Here is a 27,947-nt window from a genome sequence, read left to right as displayed (position 1 = left end):
ATGGAGGCGGCGGGCAGAGCGGGGCAGGAGATGAGCCTGGCGGCCCTGCGGCGGCACGACCCCTTCATCACCGGCATCGCCGACGTGACCGGCCAGGTCGCGCTGTACAGCTTCAGCCCCAAGGACAACGAGTGGGTGAGTCCGGCGGGCCCGGCCGTGCCCGTGCCCCGGCAGCCGCCTGGCCCGGCGCGCCCGCACGGGGCCCGCGCGGGGCTGCGCTCGCCCAGCGGGAGTTTGGGGTTTGGGCGCTTTGCCCCGCTTGTGCTGGGGGAGAGCAGAGAGAAGGAGACGAAGAGAGCGGGCGAGAGGGAGAGGAGAGAAAGAGGAGGAGGGGGAGGAAGATGGAGAGAGGAGGAAGAGGCAGAGGAGGAGAGGCAGAAGCGAGGCCGTGTGTGTGCTCGGGGAGGCGGTGCCGTTCCCCCTCGGACCGGGGCAGCGCTGGGGCTGGAGGGCGCTTTGGCTGCTGGTGGCCATTGACTTTTTCTCTTTTTTAATCGTACTTTGTTGTTGTTGCTCGCGCCTGTTGCGCAGAGCCCTAATTCTGGAGGAGGGGGATTTAAGAGATGGGAGTGTTCGTCGTTGCATTAAAGCACAGTTTTGCCTCGACTGCCCGGTTCATCACGGAGCCATACAAAGGGGAGTACGGGGAACTCCACGCTGTCACGGGCAGCCCTGGAGCTGCAGCAACTTTGCTCGCACACGCCCGTGGTGAGGATTGCTCTGGAAGCTGGCGTCTGACACAGAGCCATGGCCACAGTCCTGCGTGCTGTGCTCTTCTCCTTGCAGCAGAACTGGAACACAACCTCTGCAATATTTGGAGCCTGCCCCGTCAGGCTCAGCAGGGGAAGGCTGTGGAACGCTGTGTGTGTATCACATCGGCAAAGAGAGAGAGTGAGCAAAGTCTTTGGGCAGCAGGTTTAACTTCCTAATCTTTGTAATAAAAAAAAAAATTGGTAGTTTCTGAAAATAGCAGAGCATATTTTTAGACCTGTGATGTCAAACCTTATGGAAAGATAATGATATTGTAAGTCTCTCATTAAAACACTGTCTAAAACCTACTTGTGTGAACAAGCTCACCCCTGAAGTGCATTTGTTGTGTTTTGTAGGAGAAAACCGACATAGAAGGGACCTTATTTGTGTATAAAAGGTAAGGGTTGGTTTGGGTTAGTTTTTTGGGGAAGGGGGGGATATAGTGGTGGTCATGTTTGTTTTCTTTCCTTAAGAAAACAAACTCCAGATGGCTTCCTGCAGAGCTTTCATACTCATCATTTTTTTCTTGTCCAGCTGTTAACTGCTGTGTACTCACTCAAAAAGAATAAATTCTGCACATGGGTGAATAACTCTGTCAAAAGCCCCTAAAAGTATTGCTGAGAAAGCATAAAACCTGAATGCCACATATGTACCCACATCAAAAACTGGTTTCTTGAGCTTAATTTATTAATTAGCATTTGTTAGTGCATTGAGTTTGTTAAGTGCCAAGTCTCCCTTTGTCTCCTAAAAATCCGTGAAGCTGATTATGAAAACAGTAGAGATGAGAAATTAAATAATATGTTTTAGTTTACTCCTGGAATATGGCATAAATTTTTGTAAATGGATGAGGTTGCCCAAAAACTAGAGATTTTGTAGTGTTTGGTTTTGGGGGCTATTTGCTTTCCTCTCAAAACCATGGAAGAAATTTCCAGTTCTCTAGGACATGTAAAAGGGGTGAGGAGGAGAACTAGCACATAAAATCAATCATAAGTTCAAGTTTAAAATTATAGGCAAATAAAAAAATCTAAATGAAATAACACTTTGTTGAAGGTAAGAAATAGAAATAATGTAGACTTAAGCCATCCTGAAGCAGACTGTCATCGTTTGGTCTGTACAATATTTTATTCTGGCACTATGTAGGGATTTGAGTAACCACTTCCTGCTACTTCAGCTCCCAGTTTGGAAATACTTAGTGTAAGGAAGTGAACCAAACTTAAAAAAAAAAATCAAAACAAAAACCAAAGCAAAAGCTTCCAGTGTCACTAGCTGATTATTTCAAACAAATTCTGTGTGGTGCATTAAGAGATTCACTTGTGATGGTAATGGTTGTTTACCCTGTTCTTGGAAGCTCTTGACAGATTTTTGTTGTAAATCATTAGGTAAAGGTGGCCACATCATTACAGAAGTATTTATATTTACCAGCTAATTGTGTCTGATTTTTAGCCTGCCTTCATTGTGCTGTTGTTGTTGGTTGTACACAAGTTTACAGGCACAGTTGAGTGCTGACAGGACATTCATGCAGCAAGAGAAAACAGATCTAAAACTGTCTTGAACTTTCAGTGCTTGCTCAGTGTTCTCTGTTTCCACTTGGTGTCCAGAAAAAAAATAGATAAATAAAAATTGCTTCACTAAGAATACAATTCTGAATAATTTACTTTCAGGACACTGGGTTAAGTCCTTATTTCCAGAGTCTCCCTTTAGGAAGAAATCACTGTTTATGGTTCCCCCTGTAAGTGTACTTCATGCTATTTAAGACAGCAGCACTTTTTTATTGTCATGTCTGTTTACAGTAAGGTAATGGTGCTGTGTAAGTGGTTTGATTTTTCTCCTCTAATAAAAAAAATTCTGAAATGCCTCAAAATGATCTTATGTCAAGTATTGAATACATTTGCATTTTAATGGTGGACCTGCCCTAGTTTTTTGAATAGATTTTTCGGAGGCATATCTTTGATTCAGCAGTTTAACAGTGTAGAACTCTAATGTTAATCCTAATCCTGCTTTGAGGTAAGTGTAGTTTGAAATTAAAATTAGGTGGCATGCCAAGAAATGGCATAGAAAAACAACTGTGAGAGCTGCAGGACTGCTAAAGCTTCACATAATACAGCAATGGAAATTTGAAGATAAATTCATAACTTGGTGTCAGAAAATTACTTATGTTGATGAAGATATTAATCTTTGGTTTTGTTTTGATACAATAGGTCAGCTTCTCCTTATCATGGTTTTACGATAGTGAATCGACTGAATATGCACAACCTGGTTGAGCCAGTAAATAAAGATTTGGAGTTTCAGCTCCATGAACCTTTTCTGCTCTACAGAAATGCCAGCTGTGAGTATAACTTTCTCTAATCCAAATAAACTTCAGGTTCAGTTTTATAACCCAGATCACTTCTGATTACTGTGATGTCTGTTTCAAGTATAATGTAATGGGGAGGGTTCCAGTGAAATATCTGATGATGTTTTCTGTCTACAGTGCTAAATTTACTTAAATAGCTGGTCTATAATTACTGCCTGCTTTCAGTAAAAAGCAAATATACTACCAAAGTGCAGTGTTGCTCTGGTCTTTAATTAATGATCTATAGGTTTGATCTAAATGTATCTCCCTCCTCCATCAAAATGTCTCCTTGATGGGAACACTGCTTTGGCTGTGCTTTGGTGTACCTAATAGACCAGTCAAATGTTTTTTCCCAGTGGAAGACCTCTGGGATCTGTAAGAAGCAGGATAGATTCCATCATGGTGGCAAAGAACAGCCTAAGGCAGATGATCTCCTCTGCTTCATAATCTTAGCCATCTTCCTTCCATAAGTGTCACAAAGGGGAAAGAGTCAAAACTGATCAGTAAGTTCAAAATTCTAGGAGGTTAGGGAAGTGACTGGCAACAGACTGGGAGAAGTACAGTGTTGAGTTGGGTGTTTATGCAGATAGCTTGGTTTGCAAAGAAGAGGAGCTGTAGATGGAGGCAGTAGGGATAAGATGGACCTTAAGGTGTCAGGAAAGAGTTGCAGCTCTGAGGTTCTTGACATAAGGGAAGCATGAAGTTGATTCATATGGTGGGACTGCTGATGGTGTAAGGAAGCAGGAGCTGCTGTGGAATCACCATGGTGTGTGATAGTGACTAGAGGATCATTCAGGGAAGAAATCACAGAATCATTTAGGTCAGAAAATCCCTTTAAGATCATCACACCAAACCATTAACCCAGCACTGCACAGTCCACCACTAACCAACATCCCTCAGTGCCACATCTACCCATCCTTTAAATACCACCAGGGATGGTGGCTCCACCACTGCCCTGGGCACTGTTCCAGGGCTTGACAACCCTTTCCATGAAGAAACTTTTCCTAATACCCCATCTAAACCTCCAGTGGCACAAATTAAGGCCATTTACTCTTGTCCCATTACTTCTTAGTTGGGAGAAGAGACCAAGCAGCACCTTGCTACAGCCTCCTTTCAGGTAGTTGTAATCAGAGAAGGTATAGGCTGTGTGTGAGTCATTAGAAATCCCTGAAGCCAATTGTTTTCCTTGATAAAAGCTCTCCTTTTCCTGTGGGACACAAGTGTGTAAGATCTGTGGGAGGCTCATGGGTTTAGGATAGAGATGACATAGAATACTACAAGGAAGGGAGGAAATCATACAAAGGTCAGCAAGGAAGAAATTACAGCCTGGATGTGGGAGTTGCATTCTGAAGTAATCAGGAGTATTTTTTTTTCCTCTTATTTCTTTGCCATTGACATTTTAAAAGACTTTGGTCAGAAACTATCCTTTCTTTCATCACCCCATCCTGTCTCCAGTGATTGCAGATGGAAGGTGTCCAGTGCAGTTAGTATGTCATGAGTTAGTTTCTCAGGTGCCACAAATAAACTGCAGATGAGTTTCATGCCCTCTGAATGTGTTCACTTTGTTCAAATACAAGCTTAAAAGCATTGAAAATGGCATCTAAGCTTTTTATTCCTTATAATTTCCACATCACTTACTCCCTTACATTTTGCATTAAGCTGTTTTGTTTTGGATTATTTTCCTTACATTAGGTTTTCTAAATTTTCTGTCCTCTAAAAGAGTTAGAAAACAAATTATGCAGTTGAATTGTGTTAAAGCTGTTTGCCTCTATTTGCACAGTATTTGTGAATTTGCAGGCAAATTTAGATTTGCAGACAGATTTCAACACGTGTGAGTTTTGTTCGTCTGGGTGGATCAGGGGATTCTTGGCCGAGTTCTCTTCATGCGGAAGGATCTCCACTTCCGCTCAGTTGCCTGCTGGCATGAAAAACCTTTGCATTTTTGGAACTAATTCAAATCAAAGGTTTAAGCCAGTAGTTACTATAATGTGTATTTCCAAGGGCTTAATGTCATGTGTCTCTAATGGCTTAAGGTGAAGTTCTTCCGAGATCCCTTAATGACTGGAAGAGGATGGACTGCTAGTTTGTGTGAGGAAAAGCTTCCTCTTACACAACCCTGTGTCTTGTAGAGTGGCTTTTACTGCGTCCTTGAAGAAATCTCCTGTCGTCATTAGAAACCCTTTATGAGTGATTGAACTGCTGATTCTGTTTCCTTAGCTTACAAATGGGATAGCTCAGACTCTCCAGTAAAAACCTAAAATCATGTTAATAGTGCTGTTTGTCAGAGACAAATAGGTACTTTGTGCCTTTGCAGTTACATTGTAACGGGATCAGTAACAAATAGAGATTTGTGCTTCACCAGGGCATGGTAGAAAAGTAGAAGATGATCAAAGCAAAATTGTGTCACCATGCATTTGGGGAAGGTTCCATGTCAACAATATTTATATTCAATGTGGTACTACTGTTTTACAAACTTCATGTTTTCACTTTGTTCTGAGATTCTGTCTTGACTTAAAATGAGGCCAGGTCTGTTCTGTGCAGCAGATCAGACCTCTGGCATTTCTGTCTTCAGCGGCACAGGACCTGCTCTGGGACAACAAGTAACCTGCTCCAAGCTGCTAATGACTTATGGGAGGAACTTTGCAAGCACTCTACAAACATTGGTTTTGCTTGGCTGGAGGCTGTTAGAATGATTTGCCTCTTTGCCTGTCATGCTAGATCATAATATTTTGGTGGAGTTTTACTATTCTTTTGTAGTTTGATTTCTTCCAACACTCTTACTATACAAAGCAATTGTTGGTTTGCTGCATATCAGAACTTACTTTGTTAAGCTGTAGTCATGAGATACTTTATCCAATTGCACAGAGGCATTTTCATACTCTAAAACCAAGACTGGATAATGGCCATTTTATTCTTATGGGAAATTACTGATTTCCACAGCTCTTGGGGGGAGTCCTCCCATTTTTGGCAGCGGGGGGATGAAGGAGACTTCCATGGGCATTCTGGAAGGAGAGCAGTTACAGTACCTTTCTTATATCTGCCTTTTGCTGTTCTCTGAGCACAATGGAAGACATTTGGATCACTTTGTTATTATCCTGTGAGGTTCTCCCCCATCCCAATCCCACCTTTTTCATATTTCAGTTTTTAATAAGGAAATCTTTCCTCACACCAGAATTTCTGTTCTCAAAATTATTCTGGCTACATAATGTGGTTCCAACCCCAAAAGAATACCAAATGCAAAAAGATGGGATATAATGCTGCCCCAAAACTTAAATCATTTATTTTGTTGGGCATAAGACCCTAAAACAAAGTGATAAGAATGTGACTAAGAAACTGTGAGACTTTATACCACTTGCAGTGGTAAATAGAAAAAAGGTATTCTTGTTTTCACTGTTATTAAAGAAAGCAAATATCACCAAACATAAACAGATAAGAAATTACTATATTGAAAAGAGATTGTTTCACTTGCTGTAACATATTTTTAAATTAGAATTACTCTTAAAAGGTAAAAATGTTGAGATTATACTCCATACTTAATGTGCCATTTATTATTTCTTAGTCTGGAATAGGTATTGCCAGGTATATTTGATCCTTGTTGAACTCTCCCTCTGGACACATGCACATTCTTTAGAGAACTCAGAGTATTTGTTCATTAAATACTGAATCCCATTGACCTTTTCTCTTTTTTTAAATGAACTTAAGCTTGTTTTCTCTTGTCTGTGTTTTGTGGAAAGCATATTAAACTCTGTTTTAAAAATGCATACAGTTCAGCCAGTAGCAGTAATAACAGCCTAGTCTGAAGTTCAGTACGTACTTCTTTCAGTCTGTAATGTGAGAATCTGGAGCTGTTAGTTAAAAGTTTGCTTAATAATTAAGAAAAATTAGTCAAAGTTTTAAGCACTATTGAACTTACCTCCTAAACTCTGCAGGAAAGAGTCTTCTGAGCCTTTCTCATTTATAACTTTTCCCTTGTATCGGTGGTGTTGCTCTTGATAAACAGGGTTTTTAATCCAAGCCAGTTCACTTGGGAGGTCAGGCAGGCTGATTTCCATGGTGCAGAAAAGACAGATGTTTAGCATAAAAGTTGGGGATTAAAATAAATGGTCCTTGTTTGGTGTGGGGTTTTGTGGTGGTGTGGTTTTTTCCTTGCTTCTTATTCCTGTCCAAAGTAAGAGTTAGTAATACAAAAATAATGGATTTTGGAGAGGTTTATACATATAAATGGAAAACTCAGTTACAAAGTGCTGTCTTCTGGTCTTGTTGTATTATTGATGAAAACAACTTGTATCCTGAACAGCAAAAGAGAAATGAGTCGCATTAGAAGTGTTCAAAGAGCTCCTGACTGGTTTCAAAGCTGGTAAGGAAAGTCTCTTATCACACATGTTCCATTAAGTGTAACATATCTGTGATTGCTGAGGCTGCCTGGCTCTCCAGCAAGCACATTAACCCAGTGGTTTAGTCTGAGATAAGAAAGGAGCCTTTTCTTCATATCTTCATAGTAGAAGAAGCAATGCAAGCTGGGGGAGGGTGGGGGGATGATTGAAAACTGTAGAGATGTTCTAAAAATACATTGTTTGACCTGAAAGACAGCACTCTAACTGCAAGAGGTTTTCTTCTGTCATTCTAAAGGTTTATAAGTCTATATATAATATAAAACAGACTAATATATACATGTAGGAAATAAATATGAAGAATGTCAGTGATACAGAGCTGACTGAGGAGAGGTGGCATTTCAGCTGACATTGCTATTAGAGGAAATACAAGCTTTAGGAGAGAGATCTTTGTCATTTTGCCTCAAACTCTATTTGAGGTGTAAAATGATGCATATATGTGCTTTTGTTTATGGAAGTGAGATGGGGTTGTTTTCCATGGTTACATTATAGGAGGGGTTTCAAAATACACGTCCTTTGCTTTCAAGAGTTTGAAAAACTCCAGTTCAGTTGTTCTGCTTCATTGTATGGCAACATCAAAATTGGACCTGTAAAATAAAACTTTTCTCTCCCTTGTACCAGCTCTTCCAGATAGTTAAGAGAAGTTTTAAACAAATAATCTCTTTGAATGAGTTGAGGATGTATTTGTACAAATGGCTAAACTGCCTGGGGGAAGGGAGTGACAGTGTCTGGAACTGCTGGCAGTGCTGATGAGTCCATGTGCACTTCCTCTGGCACGCAGTTCCATTCTAAGTTTTCCCTTCCTGTGTGTTCCAAGCTTCTTGTTTGTGCTCTCTTATACTCCAATGGCCTTTTGCAAAGCTGATGCAGAAATGGGATCAAGGGTCTGGTCTGAACTAGAATGTACCCAGCTGACATGAGGGAGAGGGGCCCCTTGGGGTACAATGGGTTAAAAAAGTTGTGGGAATGTGAGGGTGGGGACACTACCTCTTGCTGCTTACTTAAAATGAGAGCTGAGGTGAAACTGCAGTTTGGGGGTGCAGCTTCGTTTTATGTTGCCAAGGATGAGGCTTCTGTCTCGCAGTGGCACTTGGCTACTCCCACTCTTAATCCAGATTATAGAAGAGTCCAAGACCTTCCTTTTGGTATTATTCAGCTGTTGGGCTTGAGCAGGAAGTCTTCCATAATCCTTCTGTTCTCTCAAAAGCTCTTTGGTTTCCCATTTCAGTTTTAATCAGGTTTTAAGGATTGATCCAGACAAGTTTGGAGAGAAGCTGAGTACTGTGTGTTTAGATAAATATTTATGGGTCAGTGTTTCTAACAAAAATTATATATGTCTGAGAAGAACATAGATTATGAAAATGGATGACTTCTTTTAGTTTTATGAAACCTGATTTGTCTGTGGTATGGGTTACTCATTATTCCAGGGGTGTCAAAATGCAGTGTGAATCCTACTGAAAGAATTGCTGCTGATGATTACAAAGTACTGTCACTTGATTGCTAAAAATGCTGCCCAGCATTCAGTGTAGAAAAGCTGGATGGAAAAATTCAGTGGCTTCTGTTCGGTGAAACTCTTGCAAAACTGCAGTAGAAAGGTGCCGTCAGACATAGGAATGTTCAGCTAATATTTATGCTGGGTATAGCAAAAAATCACATATTTAAAAAGAGCTGGTAAGACCATCTCTGCCTTTGCTATAAGAATGTTCTTAATTGAAGCTGCATGCATGGAAGGAAGTACAGTGTATAGGAAAATGTATATTAAATAGTAATAGTCATGCTGTTGGGACACACACTTCTGGGGAAGGGAGCTGAGCTGGCAGTACAGGGGGGCTCTTGGAAAGAGCCTGTGGACTGAATCTACATTAATGCCCAAGTTGTAATCTGCTTTGCATCTTCATAATATTGTGTAAAATTGTTTTGCAGTGACTCCCTGTGATTGCTTGCCAGTAGTACAAAAGTGGAAAAAAGCCTCATATTCGACACCAAACTGAGATTTGGATCTACTTGAGGTCTTGTCTAGGCCTGTTTCTGGCAGAATTGAGTGTGACTTTTATAATTTGTCCCATTTAAATATTATTATAAGTTCCATATCTTCATTTCTTCAGCAAGTGTGTTTTTGAAGCAGCTTTCTCCTCTTGGCAGTTTGTCTGGTAATGAAGTCTTTTCTTTAGTGCTAAAGTATGAGCTACTTCTTTAGTCACGTAGCAACCTGGAAAGTTTGTAGGTTTCTATGCAGCAGAAAATCCAGTTGTATTAAACTGCAAAGTTTAATAGAAGCATTTCATAAGCATTGGCTATGTGTGTGAAATGCTTTTTTATTGGTTTATATTTTGTGCATTGATTTCCTTGTTTATGACTTGAAAAGCTTTGTTATCTATTACTTAAGCTGGAATCTCTAAAGATAAAAACACCCAAATTAATTCAGCTGTTATTTCATGAAAGAAAGAAAAGTCAAGAACTTCAGCTTGTCATAGGATGTTCTTCTAGAAATGAGATGTCTAACTGACTTCTTGAGGATTTTGGCACGACAGAGTACACCTGGAATAAGCTGAAGGGCCAGAAAAAGTTTGGTAAATAATTGTCCTCTTTCCCATGGCTTGACATTATTTTGAGTGGGCTTTGCTTGAGGTTTTTGAGTATCTTGTGGAGGAAAAAAAGTGAGTAAAGAAAGAAAGAGGATTTCACTGTGAAATAAAAATATACCTCTAACGGGAAATGGTTGTGTAATTTTTTTTAACAGTCCTTTTCTTCAACTTTAAGTGTATTTATAATCTGTGATTTCATCTATATAAAATCATTGACATGAACTGCAGTATAAAGATGAGTTTTAAAGGCTTGAAAGCATTTTTTCAGAAATTAAAATACTTTAATGGTACCATGTGTAAAGTGTCCAATTGCCTTTGATGTTCTAGCACTTTGTGCATTGACAAACTTCATCGGTGAATTAAGATTTAAAGTAACCTGCATTGTGGGCTGGATTCAATACAGTTCTGAAGAGTTGTGGAGCTTTGTGGCATTGGTGCAGCTGGGGGCAGTGGGGAGAGGAGCTGCTGTGTGGGGAAAAGGCCTTTGGGAGGATTGCTGGGGAAGGAGCAGCTCATGGCACTCCTGACAAAGTTTCTTCCTTTGATGGAGGCTCAGTGGTCAAGCTGCAGCTCTGAAAATTTTCAATGGAATTTTACTTATTCTGAAAGCCAGAATGAGCCTGTCTTGCTAAGCTGGAAGCCTTTTGCTCTCATTGCTTTGTCCTTGATAGCTTCAAAGAGCAGGGGTCACTATCAGTGTAGTTTTAAGCTGTTCCATGAATGTGACTGTGATGGGAACTTTGGTACTGCTTCCTTCTGGAGACGGAACCTTCCAGAGAGGCTCTGACTGAACTGTCATGCTATAATTAAAATTTTAATGTTGGTCTTTGAATTTGACACATTTAAAAATCAGTGTTGTTTTTAAAATGGATATTCCTTGCCTAGCTTAAATGATAAAGTCAATTCAAAAGAGGAGGTTGCAGCAATAGTGAGAAGGCACCTGCTGATAAAACATTTACCTGCCACTTTTATTTACAAACAGTATCAGGATTCTACAGTTCTTCCATTCAATCTGACTGAAATTGTATTTATGTTTGCACGTGTGCTGTTTCTGATTACTTTTTAAATAGTAGGTGGTGACATGCAGTATTTCAATGGAAACTGATGGAGATTTGTATGTTGCAGATCTAGTGGACTCCTGGTTTTTTGCTATTTATTTAATTACTTTTTTTTTTGTCTTACACTTGCTTTTTTCCCTTGTTTTCTAGTGTCAATTTACAGTATTTGGTTTTATGACAAGAATGACTGTCATCGAATAGCAAAACTCATGGCTAAGTAAGTACTGGGGCCTTCTAGAGATTATTAAATTAAATGTGTATGTTTTTTTCCTCACTCTCCTAAAAATGGAGCAATACAGCATTCTTTCTCATACAAGTTTTTTTTTTAACTAATGAAAATTATAGGTATGTTTTTTAAAAAACTGCAGCATTAAAATTTTCAATTGAGTGATTTAAAAAATACGATTTTAAGTGTTAGTTGGCATTCTCCAAAGAAAGCAACTATGTGCAGTATGTGTTATTTTATATTCTATTTTGTATAGAGGGGCTGGCAAAAGATATTCTAATGCAGAGAATGTAATGAAATGAACGATGGTTGGGGGGTTTTGCTTGTTTTGTGATGAGCTGTTTTTTTCTTGGAGTTTGTGGTTTGTTTGGTGTTATTCCTGACTAAAGTGAAGAGATTAAAGACTAGTAGGAGAACTAGGTAGAATTTTCTAGAATTTGGGGTTTAGGAGTGTGAAATAATAAGAGCTTGGTGTTGCTAATTTCTGGATTTTGGGATAGTTACTCTTGCTAAAATGCAGAGTGTAGGTATACTAACCCAGGGTATCTTCTTATCCCTCTTTCAGCTTTGCTCCTCTTTGCTATCACACTGCTTTCCTGAACCCTCTTATCTCTTGCATCCCTTCAGCAGCATGTCAGGGCTTGCCAGTCAGGCCATCCTGAAGACTTGCACAATTTATTTACATGGAAATATATAATATTTAATTATATGAAAACTAGTCACAGTGTAGATATTTTAAGCTGAGATCTGATTTCTTAGTGTAGGGGTTTGGTGTGGGTGATTTTGGCTTTTTTTTTTTATTATTATTATTTTCACACAGAAGCAGTAAGAGAAAACACAAATGACAGACATTGGTGTCAAGATCTATTTCTAAATTCCTTTTCTTTTTTCTCATCCTTATAACCCCATTTCCCACTTTTATTTTTTTCTTCCTAGTTATGTTGGACTTCTTACTGTTAGTTAGTTTGTCCGTATCTAAGGATTAATGGAAAACAATTGTGTGAAACTGACTCTTGGATGTTGTTACCAAAACAAATAACAAAACATCTACTGCCTCTCCTCTTTATAAACAGAGCATCAGAGAGACATGGCTTTCTCTTCTAATCTAAAACCATCAGTTAATGTTTGAAGTGTGAGAGAGAGCTTGACCTGTCAAACTCTACCATATTCTTATCCTGTCACACACAGCTGCAGTGCAGATCCAACTTGAGATAGCAAACCTTAAGTCCATTTCAACTGCTCTGATCACTGTAGCACAAATGATGGGCTACAGATGCTTCAGGAGTCTTAAAAAGTATGATCAGGTAACAGACCAGTCTAGCCATGGCACAGCAGTCCATAAAGCACATTTACCCCTTTGGCTGGATTGCAGTATTTACATTTTCTTCCAAGAGTATTAATTTTGTTCTGTTGTTTTTTGTCTTTGGGGTGGAAATTTGGATTTGCACCCTTTTTTTAAGGTGGAGTTTTTCTTAATCACTGGTAGGAAAGAGTGCTGCCTTTATAATACTTCAGCACTTCAAAAACATAACCATAAAAGGTTTCAAGGAGATTTGCATTCTCTTCCCTGCATTTAACTTGACCTTATTGTGCCAGACTGAGTTAACAAGATTGCAGGCCATCCATTTGTATTTTGGTGGCTTATCTTTGAAAAGAAAAGTAAATTAGGCTTTGTAATCACAGACTTCACTTCTCACATTCTCTCCCTCCCCCTGACCTTCTGTGAGGTTGTGCCAGGTATATTTTGAATGCTGTAACTCCAGATATTCTTCAACAAACTGTCACAGCAGCTATTGTGTCCCTGAAGGAATGTGTGCCTCTTCCACTATCTGATATAATGGGAAGAAACAGCAGGCCTTGCTTAAAAAAGATTTAATCCTGGATTGCACACGGAGCATGTTCAGTGTACAGATTTGCAGTAGTTGACTGGTTTTTTTCCCCCAGGAAAGGTATTTAGATATTTGATTTACAAATTTTTTTTTTAAGAATTCTAGAATTTTCTGAAATGAAAACATTTCATGGGAGTCATCAAACTCCTGATTTCAGAAACAATTAATTTGTGTCAAGTTAAGATGATTGATTGAGGGGTGGCCTTTCTAAAAGAAGTAGGGCAGAAACTGGAGGGCTTCAAATATTTGAGAAAACTATTGCATTCTGACCTGTAAGTTTGTATGGGGAGTTATTTTCAGTTTGGTTTATAAGCTTGTTTTACCCTGTTTCAATGGTCAGACCCAAAGAGGCTTCTGAGATACAGGAAGCAGACTAGACTTGGGAAAGAATCTCAGAGTTCTGGGGATAGAGTTTCATAGTATATTCTATCACCACCATTGAAATGTAATGTGCACAAGACAGAAGATGGAGTTTGAGCTATTAGACAATTACCTAGATGAAGAGAATTTGTTATTCTTGAAAAAGAAAGTAAACTTTAAAAAGGTAACACCACTTCATAATGAACGAGAAAAATACTATGAACTGTTTTTCAGAAATTTTATGAAACATTTCTGTGAAATGCCTGCACTCCTTGAAGGTATTTTGCTGTGATTTCAATGAGTACTGTTTTCAGGGGAGAATGTTTTATTGAAACCTTCTGGGCCAACTAATTAAGGCAAAAGGAAAGTCTCAAGAGTGAAGCCTTTGCTTTGCCTGCCAGGCACCATGTGTGATTTCACTTTGCCCAGAATCTTCCCTTTAACTGAAGTCTTTCTTTTTTCTTACACAATTATGCTGGCATTTAACATCTCAGCAAAGCATTCTGATTCTCTTACCTTGCTCTTTCTCAGCATTAGTTTTGGAGTTGAGTTTAGAGAGGTCCTAAGCCAGGACTGGGTGACCACGTGAGGTGCTAGAACAAAATGTTCTCTCAGGGTGTCACCATAGAAACACTTGTGGAGTATTGAGCTGCTTCATCCAAACCAGCACATGCTGCAATTCTCAGAAATTATCAGGGTTACATTGGCCTCCCTATTGTGAGTTACCTTGCCAGGTGACTGCTGCTTACAGAGAAGGCTGGAAGTAATCAGGAGCTGGTTAAATAACCAGCTTGTATGATGAAAAATTGTCAAAGCAATTGTTAAAAGCCAAATTAACCCTTTTTCAGCTAAACTCTAGTGAAGTAAAGAAGCTTTGTAGCTAGAAAACTGGGAAGAAACTTCCAAAACTTGAACTGTTTCTTCTTCAGAAATGTAAACATAGAGGTACATATAATTACAGCCTATAAAATCTAGAGTTTGTCCTGAATTCTAACTGACCCAAAGAAACTGGAGGCTGCAATGATTGACACTTTCTGTGATTGTTGTGATGGCACCTCTTGGCTCCCCCCTCAGCCATCAGTTCCACAGCATGCGAGTTCTCAAGTGACATGCCAGCTCCAGAGCTCTGCCCTGTTTACAGTGCTTGTTTTTTCTTAACATATTTGATTAATGCAGGCTTAAAAAAGAAGGGATTACAGGCTGGTGTGTGTTTATTTCAAGAGGATAAGCTTCAGTGCACTGCACAGCCATGTATATCTTGTGAACTGCATATGGATTAGGAGTGTATGCTGCTTTTATTTTTATTAATGAAATGACCAGGTACACATCAGCTTCTTGCATCTCTTACCTATGCTTCAGATGGAAGGTTTTGGATACTTGAGGCAGGCAGGGGTGGAGTAGAAGTGGTGAGTGAATGAACCATAGGCACCAGAGGCCAGAGGTAATGCAGGTAATTGGAATGACTGCAGGGCAGCTTGAAGAGGAAATGGTTTGCTGTTCTTTCCAGAGCCTTAGGTGGGGGTGTGAGGGGGGACTTGCTAAGTCCTCTTGCAGACTGATTCCAGAGACATCTAGCTAGCTCTCTTCTTTCCCATTGTCTCTGTTGCATAATGGTAGGCCTCATCCTAAAAAAGAACTGTTTGGTAACAAATTTTGTTGAATGACATAGCATGACTTGGCTAAATGTGGAAAAATGCATGTTAGGAAGTAAAGAATAAAAATTGTATTTTAGTGTATGGTGTAAGACATGTGCTTCTTGTGTATCACATGCTTGGATGTCCACGTATATTTCACTGTAGAAATGTCTAAACGTGAGAGTTTTATAGGAGTAGTGTTTACTGTAGGCAAACTTTGAGAGAGACAGACCAGTGCTCTGTGAAGGGGAGATAAATTGTGCAGACCATTTGACAATTTGTCTTGTATGAACTCTGTAGCAAATGAAAACTTGTGTAACTTTGGTCAGCTATGTGTTAGGCTTTTATTCAGGCAGAAAAATGGGTTAATGTGCTGGGAGTACTTTTTTTTTTACTGCTTTTAGCAAGATGTTAACTCTAGTTAAATTTTTAAATCATGTTTCTCCTTTTCTTTTACAGAGTGGTTGAACAAGAAGCTCAGAGGTCGCAGCAAATTTCTCAGGACAGAAAAAGTCCCAGCAGAACCAATGGCTGCAATGAAAACAGGCCCATTGACATCCTAGAGATGCTTAGTAAAGCCAAGGATGAATATGAACGAGTAAGTAAATGTCTCTTTTCTGGAAACCTGTTTTTAGCACATCAGCTGTGCTTTGTTTAAAGGGTGGGCAGGGTCTACAATAGTTCCAGCAGCCTTGTTTTCAGAGTGGTGTGTTGTTCCCTCCCTCAGAAGCACTGTACTAGGAAACATTCTGTGATTTCAGGCAAGATGGATTGAATCCTGATCATGTGGTCCAACTTGAAGTGTAGAAGGGTGGGACCCATTTTATAATGATTTCTCCTGCTGTGAGAAAATCTTGTCTCTGGGAATAGCAAATAAAAATTGTACCAAACAGCATCTGTCTCTTAGTCTCAAAAGATGAACTGTGGTGTTAGAGACTGAGGCATTCAGTTTGTTTGTAGACTCTATGAAGCATATTCCTTATTAGCTGTAGACTAAGTGTAACAATACTGTTCCTTTGTCTTTCTGTTCTCCAGTTTATTACTTGTGTCCTGTCTACTGTTTCTCCCTTTAATAAAATAATTCATCTCAGAAGGAAAAGCCTGTTATCCTTTGCCAGTGCTAAATCCACAAGATTACATAATGAGGAATGTTACTTCTCTTAGGAAAGAATTACTTTATATAGTCATAAGGACCAAATTCATACATGCAGGGTGAATATAAAGGTAATGTGTGGGAGATCCAAAAATGGAAGCAGAGATTCTGAACACGCCTCTTCCCCAGAGTAATAATACAGGAATGTGCCATAGTAAAGCAATGTGTGAGTATTGCATTGCAGAGCCATTGGCTTCTGTGCCTGTGCTGCTGAGAGAAGAGGGAGCACATTTGCACAGTGCTTGATTCCTTCCAGGAGTTGCTTGTGCTGCAGAGTTCCTTTGAGTACTTGAAATTGAGTCTTTGTGAGATTCTGGATGGTTACAACACAGTGTAGGATGAGAAGAGAGTAAGCATGTTGATTAAACCCTGTATGAGCCAACTTAACCTGTCACTGTCTGATGTACATTGAGGTCAGGGCAGTGTGATAAACAATACAGTGTCTTTGACCCAGGCTAGATACTCAGCTCTGGAGATCACTCCTATGTTCTTTTAATACTTTAAAATACAGATGAAAACAAAATTCATTCTGAATGTGTGTCAGTGCTGTTTGGGGAGAAGGTGTCTCTATATGAAGGCCAGCATTGTGCAGGTAGCAGCTTTTGTGAGATCACAGGAGGAAAGATCACAATATGATTCATCTTTCAGTGATGTATCAATCTAGACAGATTTGAAGAAATTGAAGTCTTTTTGCAAAGAAGGGAAAAAGCCCATACCACGAGAATGCACTGCTTTGCTAGTGCCCTCCTGGGTGTGATGAAGCCTTTCTCCCTCTTCATCCTTGCAATATTGGATAATACACATTTCCAACAGATGGCTCTTGGGAGACTTGGGATATTCCAGCTTCTCTTCTAATTTTCAGATCTTTTTCATATGAGAGTACTGAAAAGCTTTTGCTAGAAAACAAGTTCCTAAGCATCATGGATGAAGCTTTGTAGACAAGTAAAATTCTGATGGGCAGGAACAGATGCAGATATTTTAATGGACAGACAATATCTGTGGTGCCAATAATACAGCAGTGAAATAGACAGGGCATGGGCTACAGCAGAGCTACCTTAAAACTGGGGGGTTTGTATCTTTATTTCTTCTTATTATTGTATATGTGTGTCTTTCTTTCTTGATATTTTTAGAACACAAGGGAAATTGGAATAATTAGTTAATTTCCTTTTTGTGTGTATATGAACCATAAATGAACCTGTCCATGGTGATCCCATGAGAGCCTGCTGTGATTGTGGTGCTGTACAGTTGTCAGAAAAGCAGAACTGAACAATGTTGGTCATGTTTCAAGCAAACTTCTTTGTAGAATGTTCTGTTGACCACCTCAGCTTTAGCAACAAACCCCTGGCACATTCATTTTGAAGCTCTTGTAGCCAAAGTGTGCCAATGTAAATGTGATGAAGTAACCAACTTGTTTGGAAGATGCCTTCTTAAAAGACCTTTCCTGACTTATTTTTTTTTTAATAATTTTATGGCACTTGATAATTATGTATGAATTTGTATTTAGGAGCAGAAAGTACTTATCTGCTGGTACATTCCAGATGGATCATACAGTAATCCTTGTGTGCAGCCCACATGAGATTGGCAGAGTGTCAGCATGAGAAGGGGGCAGAGGGAGTGAAAAGAGATTTATGAAGGTCTGAGTGCTTTAATCTAGGATTCCAAATCAGCTTAATCCTTCAAGTACACACTACATCAAGCCCATATGTGAAAATGAATGAACTCTGAGATTTTTTTTTTTAATGAAGTGAATGGATGCTTTTTATAGTGTGGTTTTGTGTTTGTATTTCAGTTTGAGCAGGGAAACATACTGCAGCTTATCCTGTAGTGAAAAGAAAACTGTCTTTCCTGATTTTATAACTAAAAGGCCTCCAGCCTTTCAGGCACAAGGAGTTTTGACCTTCAAGTTAGTGGCTAAAAGTCAGAAAGATGCAAGAGTCTGCTTCTCACTTCTGTCCTTAAATCACAAAATGTAGGCTGATTTTGTATTTATTGCTTTCAATTAGAATTTGCAAACAAAAGAATAAAGCTCAGATTGTTTTTTAATCCATTGCTAAAAAAGTTTAACCCATATTTTACTGCTTTGGGTAAGATACCAGAGCAATCACCATGTGTTGTACCAATGGTTGAGCTCTATCATATGCATCAGGTGTAGTTTACCCATGAAAGCTGGATTATTCTACAGTCTGGGTTTTTCTGGTGATTTCAACAGTAATAGAATATCTGTATTTGTTTCTTTTTATGCTTATTAAAGATTAAAGTCAAATCCATCTGAAACATACTGTGTCATAATGCAACTGTCTTGCCTGGTTTTGTTTTGTTCACAGAAAACCAAATTAACACCTGAAAATAAATGTACATGGTTGGTTAAATCTAGTGGAAGTAAATCAGTGACAAGCTGTCTTTCCATCCACTTAGAGTGCTTACTGACAGGATTTTTTTTTCCCTAAGCAGTTCTAGTTTGGATTCCTGATTGAATGAAGTGTAGCAAACTTCTCAGTTAGCAGCCAATGCAGATACAGGATGTGAAAAGCCCACCTTTTCTTTAATGCATCATTTTTCTTCTTGTTGAAAAATTATAAAATCAGTTGTATTTTCTTGTGGCTTTTCTTATAATAATAAAGAGTAAAAGTTTTATGACTGCATACCAGATTCTGGATGTCTTGGTATGATTTTTATTTCCTAAAATAAATAACAATATTTGTGAATTCCACAGTGTCTTACAAAAACCAGTGCTTTGTACATCATCTGTATTTCAGTCACAAGTGCTATGTAAACAGGACTGTATAGTGGGTAAATGTAGACAGAAACTCATGTATTTATATTAATTTTTTTTTTCCCTCCTCAGAATCAGATTAGTGACCTAAGTATTATATCAAGTTCTGGAATGCAACAGAATTCAAATCCTCCAAAGCCAGAAAGCACAGAGCCTTCAGAACAGAAGCCTTCATTACAAGTGCAAGAGCAGGTATGTTTCCTCCAACCCTAAATGAGGGTTTTTTTTTTTTCATTTAGTATTTTGTTTGGGTACCCAAATGGATTTTTTTGTTAGGATGCCTTCAGTGTTTGCCCAATGTAGTATCACTAAACAAATGAGTTTGAAGACTTTAGGATCCTAAATTCTGTCTTTTGACTTAGCATTTTAAAAATGAGAGGCTATGTCCACACTGCTGTGAATATCCACGTTGAAATGGGCCCACTTGGCTTCTGGAAGAAGTCAGTCTGTGGTGATGTGTGGGATGACTTGGAGAGACAGAGCAAGAACAGATGACCATGCCTGGTGGTTAGGTCTTTCACTCAGGACCTCAAACCCTGGTGTTCTGTCTCAGACACTTACTGAAGGTTTGTCTGTGCTTCAGAGCCACAGCTGTGGTCCTGCACAAGGAAGCTGGGGCTTGATACAAGACCTTGTAGAGATTAATTTAGAGAAACAAGTGAACTGTGCAGTACCTGAGTTGCCTGTAACAGGGAGGTGCCGTGGGCCTGCTTGCAGTGCCACCCAGTGGGCACCGGGCAGGCACTGCTGGTGCTCCTGGAAGTGCCCCATGGAAAGCTCCTCTCCCTGCCGTGGTTCTCTGGGGTGCTTCTGATGCAATAAATCACCGTGCCCGAGATGTGAAATGCCCTAGAAAACGTGGGCAAATTTGTACTTAGTACTTGTAAATAAAATACAGTTTGGAGGAGTAATTGTAGTTCCTAGTTCGGGTCAGAGCTGGGGCTGGGCAGCAGGAATCTGATTTAGGGGTAGGGTAGTAACAATTAATGAACTAAAATGAGAGGTGGGGAGTTTGCTGGATTATTTCTATCCCAGCCCTTCCAGCCCCTGAGCAGCACCTCTGGTTTTGGGTCAGTGATGGAGTGACCCCTGGCAGCCAGCTCTGTTTGCTGCATGCCATGTCTGGAGACCTGGCACCAGGGCTGCCTGAGGCTTTGCTTTCAAAGCACATATTTTCTTTGGGTCATTCCATGCAGACTGTACAAAATCAGCTGAAAAGCTCCACCTGACAGTGCATGGAATTGCAGAACAGGAACTAGTAAAGGAAAAACTGGAAAGATAAGATTCTAACAAATTGCTCTGAAGTAATTAAAGGGAAAGCTGACTTATAGAACATGTAAAATGTCATATTTTTAATTCTGTTGAGCTATTTAAAATAATAGCTGCAGAGATATTGGAAAAAATTAATTGGGTAACATAAGTGATAGTTTTATAAAGCCAGTTAGCTAGGTTCAAATATATTTCAAATGTGTTGGTTCTGAGTCACATTTTTAGTAACATGGACAACTGAGAGACTACTGGAAAAACATTCCATTTCAACTATAAAAATATACATTTTTCATCTAATTAAAACAGATGGCCAGTGAAATTAAAAAATAGTGTGCATATCATAAGTACAGTGAGATTGCTAAATTCCCTCCAAAATGTCACACTTGCATGTTGATTAACTGCATCTCATGCTAAAGATACCACACATTTGGGAATAAAAATAAATGTCTTCTGTATAATATTTTGTAGTTAAGTCTTGTATCTTGGCAATTCAAAATTAAAATCAGTTGTATCATGAAATGCTTCTGTGCCAGCAGTGTGCAAAACTGAACCAAACTACTGGTACTCAACCATGAATAAGCAGAGCAGGGACTAAAAAGCTTAATTTATCTGAAATCATTTCTGGAGAAACCCTCTGAGCAGCAGCAGCATTCTATTCCTATGAATTAAAGTGATCTTGTGGCCTTTATGCAGCCCCTTGTGATAAAGGTCTTCATAAACACACTGAGTTGATGAAATGCTCCAAGTACACCTCAGACAGACGAGGCAAAAGAGGTGTTTTATACTCCATGCTGAAAAGTAACTTGATGTTTGAGACTATCCAGTTTGACTTGGATCAGGGCATGGTAACGATTTCAGTTTATTACTTGACTTTCGTAATGTATTAATAAAGGAAGGCTAGTCAATTAATCATACTGAAGTGAACAGCTGAGTTTGAAATGATCTGGAACAGTGATTTTTCTCTTAATGGAGTTGTTATGCTTGAAGGACCGGTCTCCAGAACAGTAGGATCAGTGGAAAAAAGCAAGAACAACTTTCTAGGAAAAGATTGCTAACATAACTAACAAGGTTTATAAACTATAGCATCCCCCAGCCCCAAAATGAAAGGGTGCCAGTCTTTTAACTAGCTAAAATTGAATAACAATGACAGTAGAGATGAGTAACCTGGGCAAAAGACAGTGTGACTTCAAGCTCAAGGGGTTGTTGTTGGGCTATTTGTGGCACCTGTGCTGCTGTGCCTTGGCTGCTGTTCTCTGTGCTGGGGAAATCAGAGCCAGCAAAGCCATGTCATGGTGCAGTGGTTGTCATTGTGAAGTAGCATCTTTGTTTAGACATACCATCAGAATACACTGGAATTGTGCTTCAGGCCATTCAGTCTTCTGAACAGAATGTTGTATTTCAGTCCAGCTGTTTTACATAACTTCTGGTCCTGTGCAACCTCAAAAAAAAAAAAAGGAAATTTTGAGTTCACTGGTGTTAATAGCTGTTTCTTTTCTCTTTACTGAAACACATTTTGAAATATTTTCAGCAAAATATGGTATTGTTAAAACCGTGTTTTTCTAACAATATCAGAGGTGTAGGTAGATTTATTTTTGGGGGACAGACTAAAGGAGTGGTAGATCTAACTGTGTACATGTAACATACTTTTCGAGGAGATACATATTTCAGTCTATAGAAATTCTCTTACCTATTGTAATATCTACTGCACTAGGGCTAGGAAAACTATCTAGGCATGTATTGCTAGTTCAGGTGTGCAGCTTCTGGTTTTTATGATCCTTTCCCATCTTTTAGAGCATCTAACTATTTCCAATTCTGTAAATTCTGTGAGCATTTTTCCAACATGTGATTTTTCCCTCCACTTCCCTAAAGTGCCTTGTGTAGTTAGGGCTGATGGATGATGGCAGGTGCCATGTTCCTGACAGAATCCATAGCCATCCCCCTTCCTGACTACTGCTGCAGAGACTGTCCTGAGGTGGCCATAAGGAAAAGCCATACACAGCCAGGATGTTCCTCATAAATTAAATTAATTTCAAAATTCCTACGAATAGGGCACCTGTGGTACCCAAACTGTGTTTTATATGCATTTGACCTCGTTGTCCCTCCTAACTTCTTTGAATTTGTGATAGACTGTGTGAGCTTCACAGTGCTGTGTCTAGTTCTAAACTGAAAACTTCTTCCTTCTTTTTAGCCATTTCAGTCAAGGCAGAAGCATCTGACTTTGGAGGAACTGTTTGGAACCTCTGTCCAAAAGGAACAGCCTGCAGCTCCATATCCCAATCCAGAGAGAATGGAGAAGTTGCAGACAGATGCATCTGCCAGAGAGCAGCACAGTTTGCTTTTGCCTTTTTCCTTTGACCAGTCACCAGTAATGCAACAGTCCCTGGGGAAATGTGAAAGTCCAAGCATTAAACCCAGTGCCAGCCAGCAGGACTGTTTGACACCTATGATAATACCTCCAGCTTCAGTTTCCCAGCCTGAGCTGAAAAATGTTCCAAGCTATTCAGTTCGTTTAAGCCCTGTTCTTAATTCAGCCTCAACAATGGAAGCTGCCCCTGCTCAGATGCTTCCTGGCCTCAAACAAAGCAACAGTATAATGCAAGTTATGCAGCAAGCTGCCAAGCCCATATCCCCACTGGTGAATCAGCCGCCATCTGAAGTGAACCACGCTCCACAGAATTTAATGGCTGGCCAAAGCCAGCTCATCGCACCCTTGACTACAGCAAACACAGGGAGTGTCTCAAATGCATCTCATACAAGTGTTGATCTTCTCCAGAAACTCAGGTTGACCCCACAGCATGACCAAACACAGCAGCAGTCTCTCACTAAGAGTCCCCTAACACCAAACATCTCTGCCTCGGTTGGCCAACTTGCAACACCAGAAAGCTTCAAAGAATCTCACAGTAAGCCATCAGCCTTGAACAGCAAGATAATCTCTCCCCTTCAGGTATTCTGTGGGCTTTGATATCCATGAAGCTTTAGACTACATGTATTTTTCCCTTGAGAACAGTGCTGTTGTATATTAGCTGTTTGAAGATAATGAAGGATTTCCACTTTGTGGTATTGATTGAATGGCTAAGTTAGAAATTAGAAATTCAGTTCCATTAGTTTTGTATCATTAGCACCTGCAGTCAGTGACAGACCTGTCTCTAGAGGAGGAGGTTTTTCAAACTGCTGCTGTTAGTGGGTGAAAAAGTCCTAAAGATTTCATCTTGTGTCAGAAAAGTACTGCTCAGAGCTGAGGATCTGAGAAGGGACAGAAGGTTGCAGGCTGAGCACTGTGATAGGAGATGATGTGTGGAAGTCTGCAATACAATTAACAATTTCCTTTTTCTGATTATTTTGCTTTGAGTGTTTTGTACTCCTTCAGTTTGGACCCACTTCTTCTGTGGGTACCTGTGGGCTACATTGAGATATGACTTTATAGGTTTGCCATATTATTGAAACCATAAAACATAAGTTCAGATTTTTTTTTCTCTTTTTCCAGCTTCCTGGAAAAAGGATTATATTAGTTTTACAAAATTGATCTAATTATATCTAAAATCTTGAGATTTGCATTTTTGTGGCTTTCTGAAAAACAGAGAATGACCTCTAGAAATTGAGCTGTGGATGGTAACCTGTGAATTTTGCTTTTTTTTTTCCCCTTAACTCAGACTGTACAACAAAACAAGGAATCAGAAGTATTTCCACAGCCGAAAACTTTGTCTAAAGCAAATCAAGTAAGTGGATAAGTACCTCTGCTAATCAGTCTCAGGGGTTTTCTTAGGGGGAAAAACCCAGCTCTAGTACCTGGCTGATATCTCAAATAGTCACTGCCCACTGACCACATTGAAGGAGCTGTTATGAAACAGTACTGGAGGAAGGGGGGGTTGCTGTCAGTGCACTGCTCTTGCACAGTCACTCTTACTGTTGGTTCTAATGCAGAAATGAAAATACATTTTTGGATTTGCAGCCCTGTGCTGAGTTTGCAGCACTTGAACTGGGGTTTTTATGTTGCAAGCAAGGAGTACTAGTGCCATAATATTGTAGTAGGATATATTAGCTTTGGCCCAACCTTCAGCACCCCAGAGGCTTAAAATGCAATCCTTGCCTTGCTGTGTCTCAGTTTTCTTGAGATACCTTGTATCTTATGAACTGATACAAAGCAGAAAAAGTTGAAGATGGAGAGAAAAAATAACCGGTATTTGCTACAGCAAAGCTTGTGATAGTAAATTTTAGCCAGCTGAGAGCCGGTTTAAGCTTCTTAGAACTGCCTTGGATAACAGCTTAAAGTATCAGTTTTAAGTTTCAGGTTATAGTTACAAAATTACTTGATAATAGTCAAGTGTTCAAGAACTGCTTTTCATTACCTTTTTGTTATGTATTCATTTTAGGACACCATCTGTATTTTATTTCTGCTTTTCCCTTATGCACCCACTCCTTTTTCAGATATCTTGCCTCATTCTTGTCAAACTTGCTCTCCATGAAAGCAGTTTTAGTAGCATGCCCAGATCTGATTGTGAAGGCAAAAAAATGCCCCTGCTTGAAGTAAAATGCTGTTTTATCTACTGGGATGCTATAAAATAAGCTCTACAGTCTGATCATGACCCAGTTAGTAAATAATTACCTAATTCAAAGCATTTTATATGGATTTGGGAATTTTAAGAAACATGTGCATGTTGTATAGTAAACTGTCAGTTTAAACACATTGTCTTCAGCTGAAATCCCACGCTGCGAGTCTTCACAGTTTTGACTACAAGAAAACCAATTTTCTAGTTCTGCTGTTGCTGTTATTTTATACACATTAACTTTAGATGGCTTTGGAGGGCTTCTTCCTCTGAAGATTGTTGGTTATCCAAGGGGAGCCCTTTCTGCTGACATATCAAACACCTTTATAAATCACATTTAGTGTTGCTTTTCTTTAGAGTGAGATTGGCTTATTGGTCATCCTGGAAGCCTGAGTAACAATTGCACTTATCAGGAAATGTCAGAGTTACTCAAAGAGGACATTTATTTGTGTCCAGTTGATGCAAATGTAGTAGTTCTATAAATGTGCAATTTATGCTTAAAAGGAAAAAGTGTTAAAGGCAGGATGTGCATTTTTGTAGTGAAATGGAGACAGACCTGTGGAACGATGAGGTGGGAAGATGGTCCTCAAAATATTTCCATCCTGCATCCCCCCAAGAGAAAACAGAATGAGAATATTCCAGTGTACTCCAATGCTTTAATTATAATTCAGCAATTACTTTAAATATGTTTGAGATGCACTTCAAATTTGAAGTACAGTATCTGTGGGAGACCATAGAAGTGGGGGTGCAGGAAGCAGGACTGATCTTTCTGAAAACTCCAAAGGAAAATAATTTGCTTAACAACTACAGGCTCCCTTGATTTCTTAGGTGAAAAGCTCAACTTTCATTGTATGTGTTCTGTTCTAAAAATTCTGGAAGGTAGCAACCACATGAGTAGAAAGGAGTCTGCATACAAGAATGTTCAAGGCTGCTACCTTCTTCAGCTTTGAAAATGAGAAGTACTATTGGTACTAATACTAATCTTCATAGGAAGATATTTCTTGATTAAGAGCAGCTATTCTGCAATATCTGACCGAAGAATCGTGGCTGCAGTTTATTTCATTTTCTTTATGCTTATCTCTCCAGCCTTTACAGCATCATTCATCCTTACTGAACACAGTGCTTATTAATCTTCTGTTCTTTTACAGGTTGCGCCTCCACAGTTTGTTACAGCCACGACGACAGTAACACCTTCAGTGCTCTTGTCTCCAAGTGTGTTTCAGCAATCAGCTACAAAAGCTACTGAAGTGGAGAATAAAGCCAGTTCTTCTTCGCCTTTAACACTTGGAACAACAGAAATTCAGACTACACCTCCTACTGTTCTCAGTAGGTCTCAGCTTCAAGAAGCACTGATACATCTAATAAAGGTAGTGTCTATACAGAGCTCAGAGTTTCTGAGGGAGGGGGTTCCAAGCATAGGAGGCAGCACTGACAAATTCTGTACCCCTGTAACTCCTTTTGCCCTGAAAGATTACAAAAGATGTTCTTTTCTTTTGAAAGGGGCAGATTACTCTACACTGTACACAGAGTATGGCACAGCTTGCTCCTTTTGGTTAGTGTCCTTTCACATCCATATGAATTTGTAGATAAGTGAGGAGTAACTTGCAGTAGTAGAAGCTGGTGTGGAGTAGAAGTTGATTTGCTGTCTTTTAAAGTGTTCCACTTCCTCAAGGAAAGATTTCCTGTTTTCAGTTCCCTAGAACCTTTCCTTATCTTTACTTTTAGTGTGTTTCTTTGAAATGGAAATTGCAAAGTTTTACTTCTGCTATTTTTAGGGACTAAAAAGTCTGTTGAATTAAATCTGTGATGTTGGGAGCAGCTGTGCACTGAGATGATTTTGACCTCTAATGTCATGGTGAAGTTGCCATGAATGACAAACTGTTCTTTCTTAGCTCAGGATTCTCTTGCTCACTCCATTCTGGTGTTAGTAGAGCCTATACCCAAAATGCAAATCTAAAAATAACAAGCAGCATCTTCCCAGTGACCAAGTTGTTAGAACCAAAAAGACTGTTACCAGATCCCATCATTAGGTTGCCTGATTTATCTGTTCCATTTTACATAACCTTTTCTTCTGCTGGTGTGTATGGGTTTTCTAAGTAAAGACTTAAACTGATCTTGGAACTGAGCTCACCTGCTAATATTCTGAGTTGAGATTTTAGAGAGGTGACAGGGATATTTGTCTCCAGTCTTTGCAGAGAGAGAGCTGAATGAAGACCAAAATAGGCATATCCTGCAGCATGGGAGTACTCATACAGCACTCTAAGCAGGATACCAGTTGCTGTTCAGATCTTGTCAAGAGAGTATTACACTCTCAAGTTACAGTTTTGTACCTTGTTGTTTGAAGGAATTAGACTCAAGAAATATCTGTAAATATTGTCCATAGATGAAGCTGATTCACTTCCCAGTCATGCTTTGACTTGGGAATTCTTGTAGAGCACACTGCAGTCCCATTCAGGCTGCTCTTCCTGACAAACAATATCACATCTGACACTCAGGCAGACTTGATTTGGGAGCCTGTACACTGAATGGGCTTCTCTGTGCCTAAGACTATGGTTTGGACTCTGGAGGGAAGCAAGATGTGGCCAGGCTGACACAGTGACCCCGTCTGTTTGTCTGGGCATCCAGAGTGCCTGGTGATGCCTTCAGCTGCTGCCCAGCTTCATAGTTCACAGCCTGTGTGTGTTCCAAAAGCACCTTTTGTGCAGGCACACAGCTCCTTCCCTTACCAACTGCAAGGAAACCTTATCACAACAAAACAGACATTAAACTAAACTTTTTTGGGCATCTTTTCACTAATGTTTCTAATGTGTTTTTATTTTTCCTGCAGAACGATTCCCGTTTTCTCAGCACTATCCATGAAGTCTACTTGCAAGTCCTCACCAAGAGTACAGACAACATTAAGCTATAATTGAAGCTGAATCTACTTAAAATATGTTCATTTTAGAAACAATAATGCCTCATCTATAAAACTAATATTTTTGTA

General features: G+C 39.5%; 1 protein-coding gene across 2 annotated transcripts; it reads left to right on the top strand.

The window, feature by feature from the left end:
* Positions 1 to 27,933, top strand: DCP1A (decapping mRNA 1A; the record flags this gene model as incomplete). 2 transcript variants are annotated; one of them, XM_084214481.1, is made up of 10 exons in its annotated part: positions 1 to 135; positions 1,107 to 1,147; positions 2,949 to 3,076; positions 11,267 to 11,333; positions 15,685 to 15,823; positions 19,224 to 19,343; positions 22,609 to 23,364; positions 24,071 to 24,136; positions 26,113 to 26,331; positions 27,792 to 27,933. In XM_084214481.1, 10 exons carry the CDS (start codon positions 1 to 3, stop codon positions 27,870 to 27,872), a joined length of 1,752 nt encoding a protein of 583 aa, XP_084070607.1. In that variant the 3' UTR covers positions 27,873 to 27,933. The 2 variants fall into 2 exon arrangements, with proteins under 2 accessions (XP_084070607.1, XP_084070608.1); XM_084214482.1 differs by lacking the exon at positions 24,071 to 24,136.
* Between the last annotated feature and the right edge of the window lie 14 nt (positions 27,934 to 27,947).

This window comes from Fringilla coelebs, assembly GCF_963513975.1.
Source record: "Fringilla coelebs genome assembly, chromosome: 13".
Lineage (NCBI taxonomy): Eukaryota > Metazoa > Chordata > Aves > Passeriformes > Fringillidae > Fringilla > Fringilla coelebs.
The sequence above is the reverse complement of the archived record's forward strand: the minus strand, read 5'-3'. Positions and strand labels throughout refer to the sequence as shown.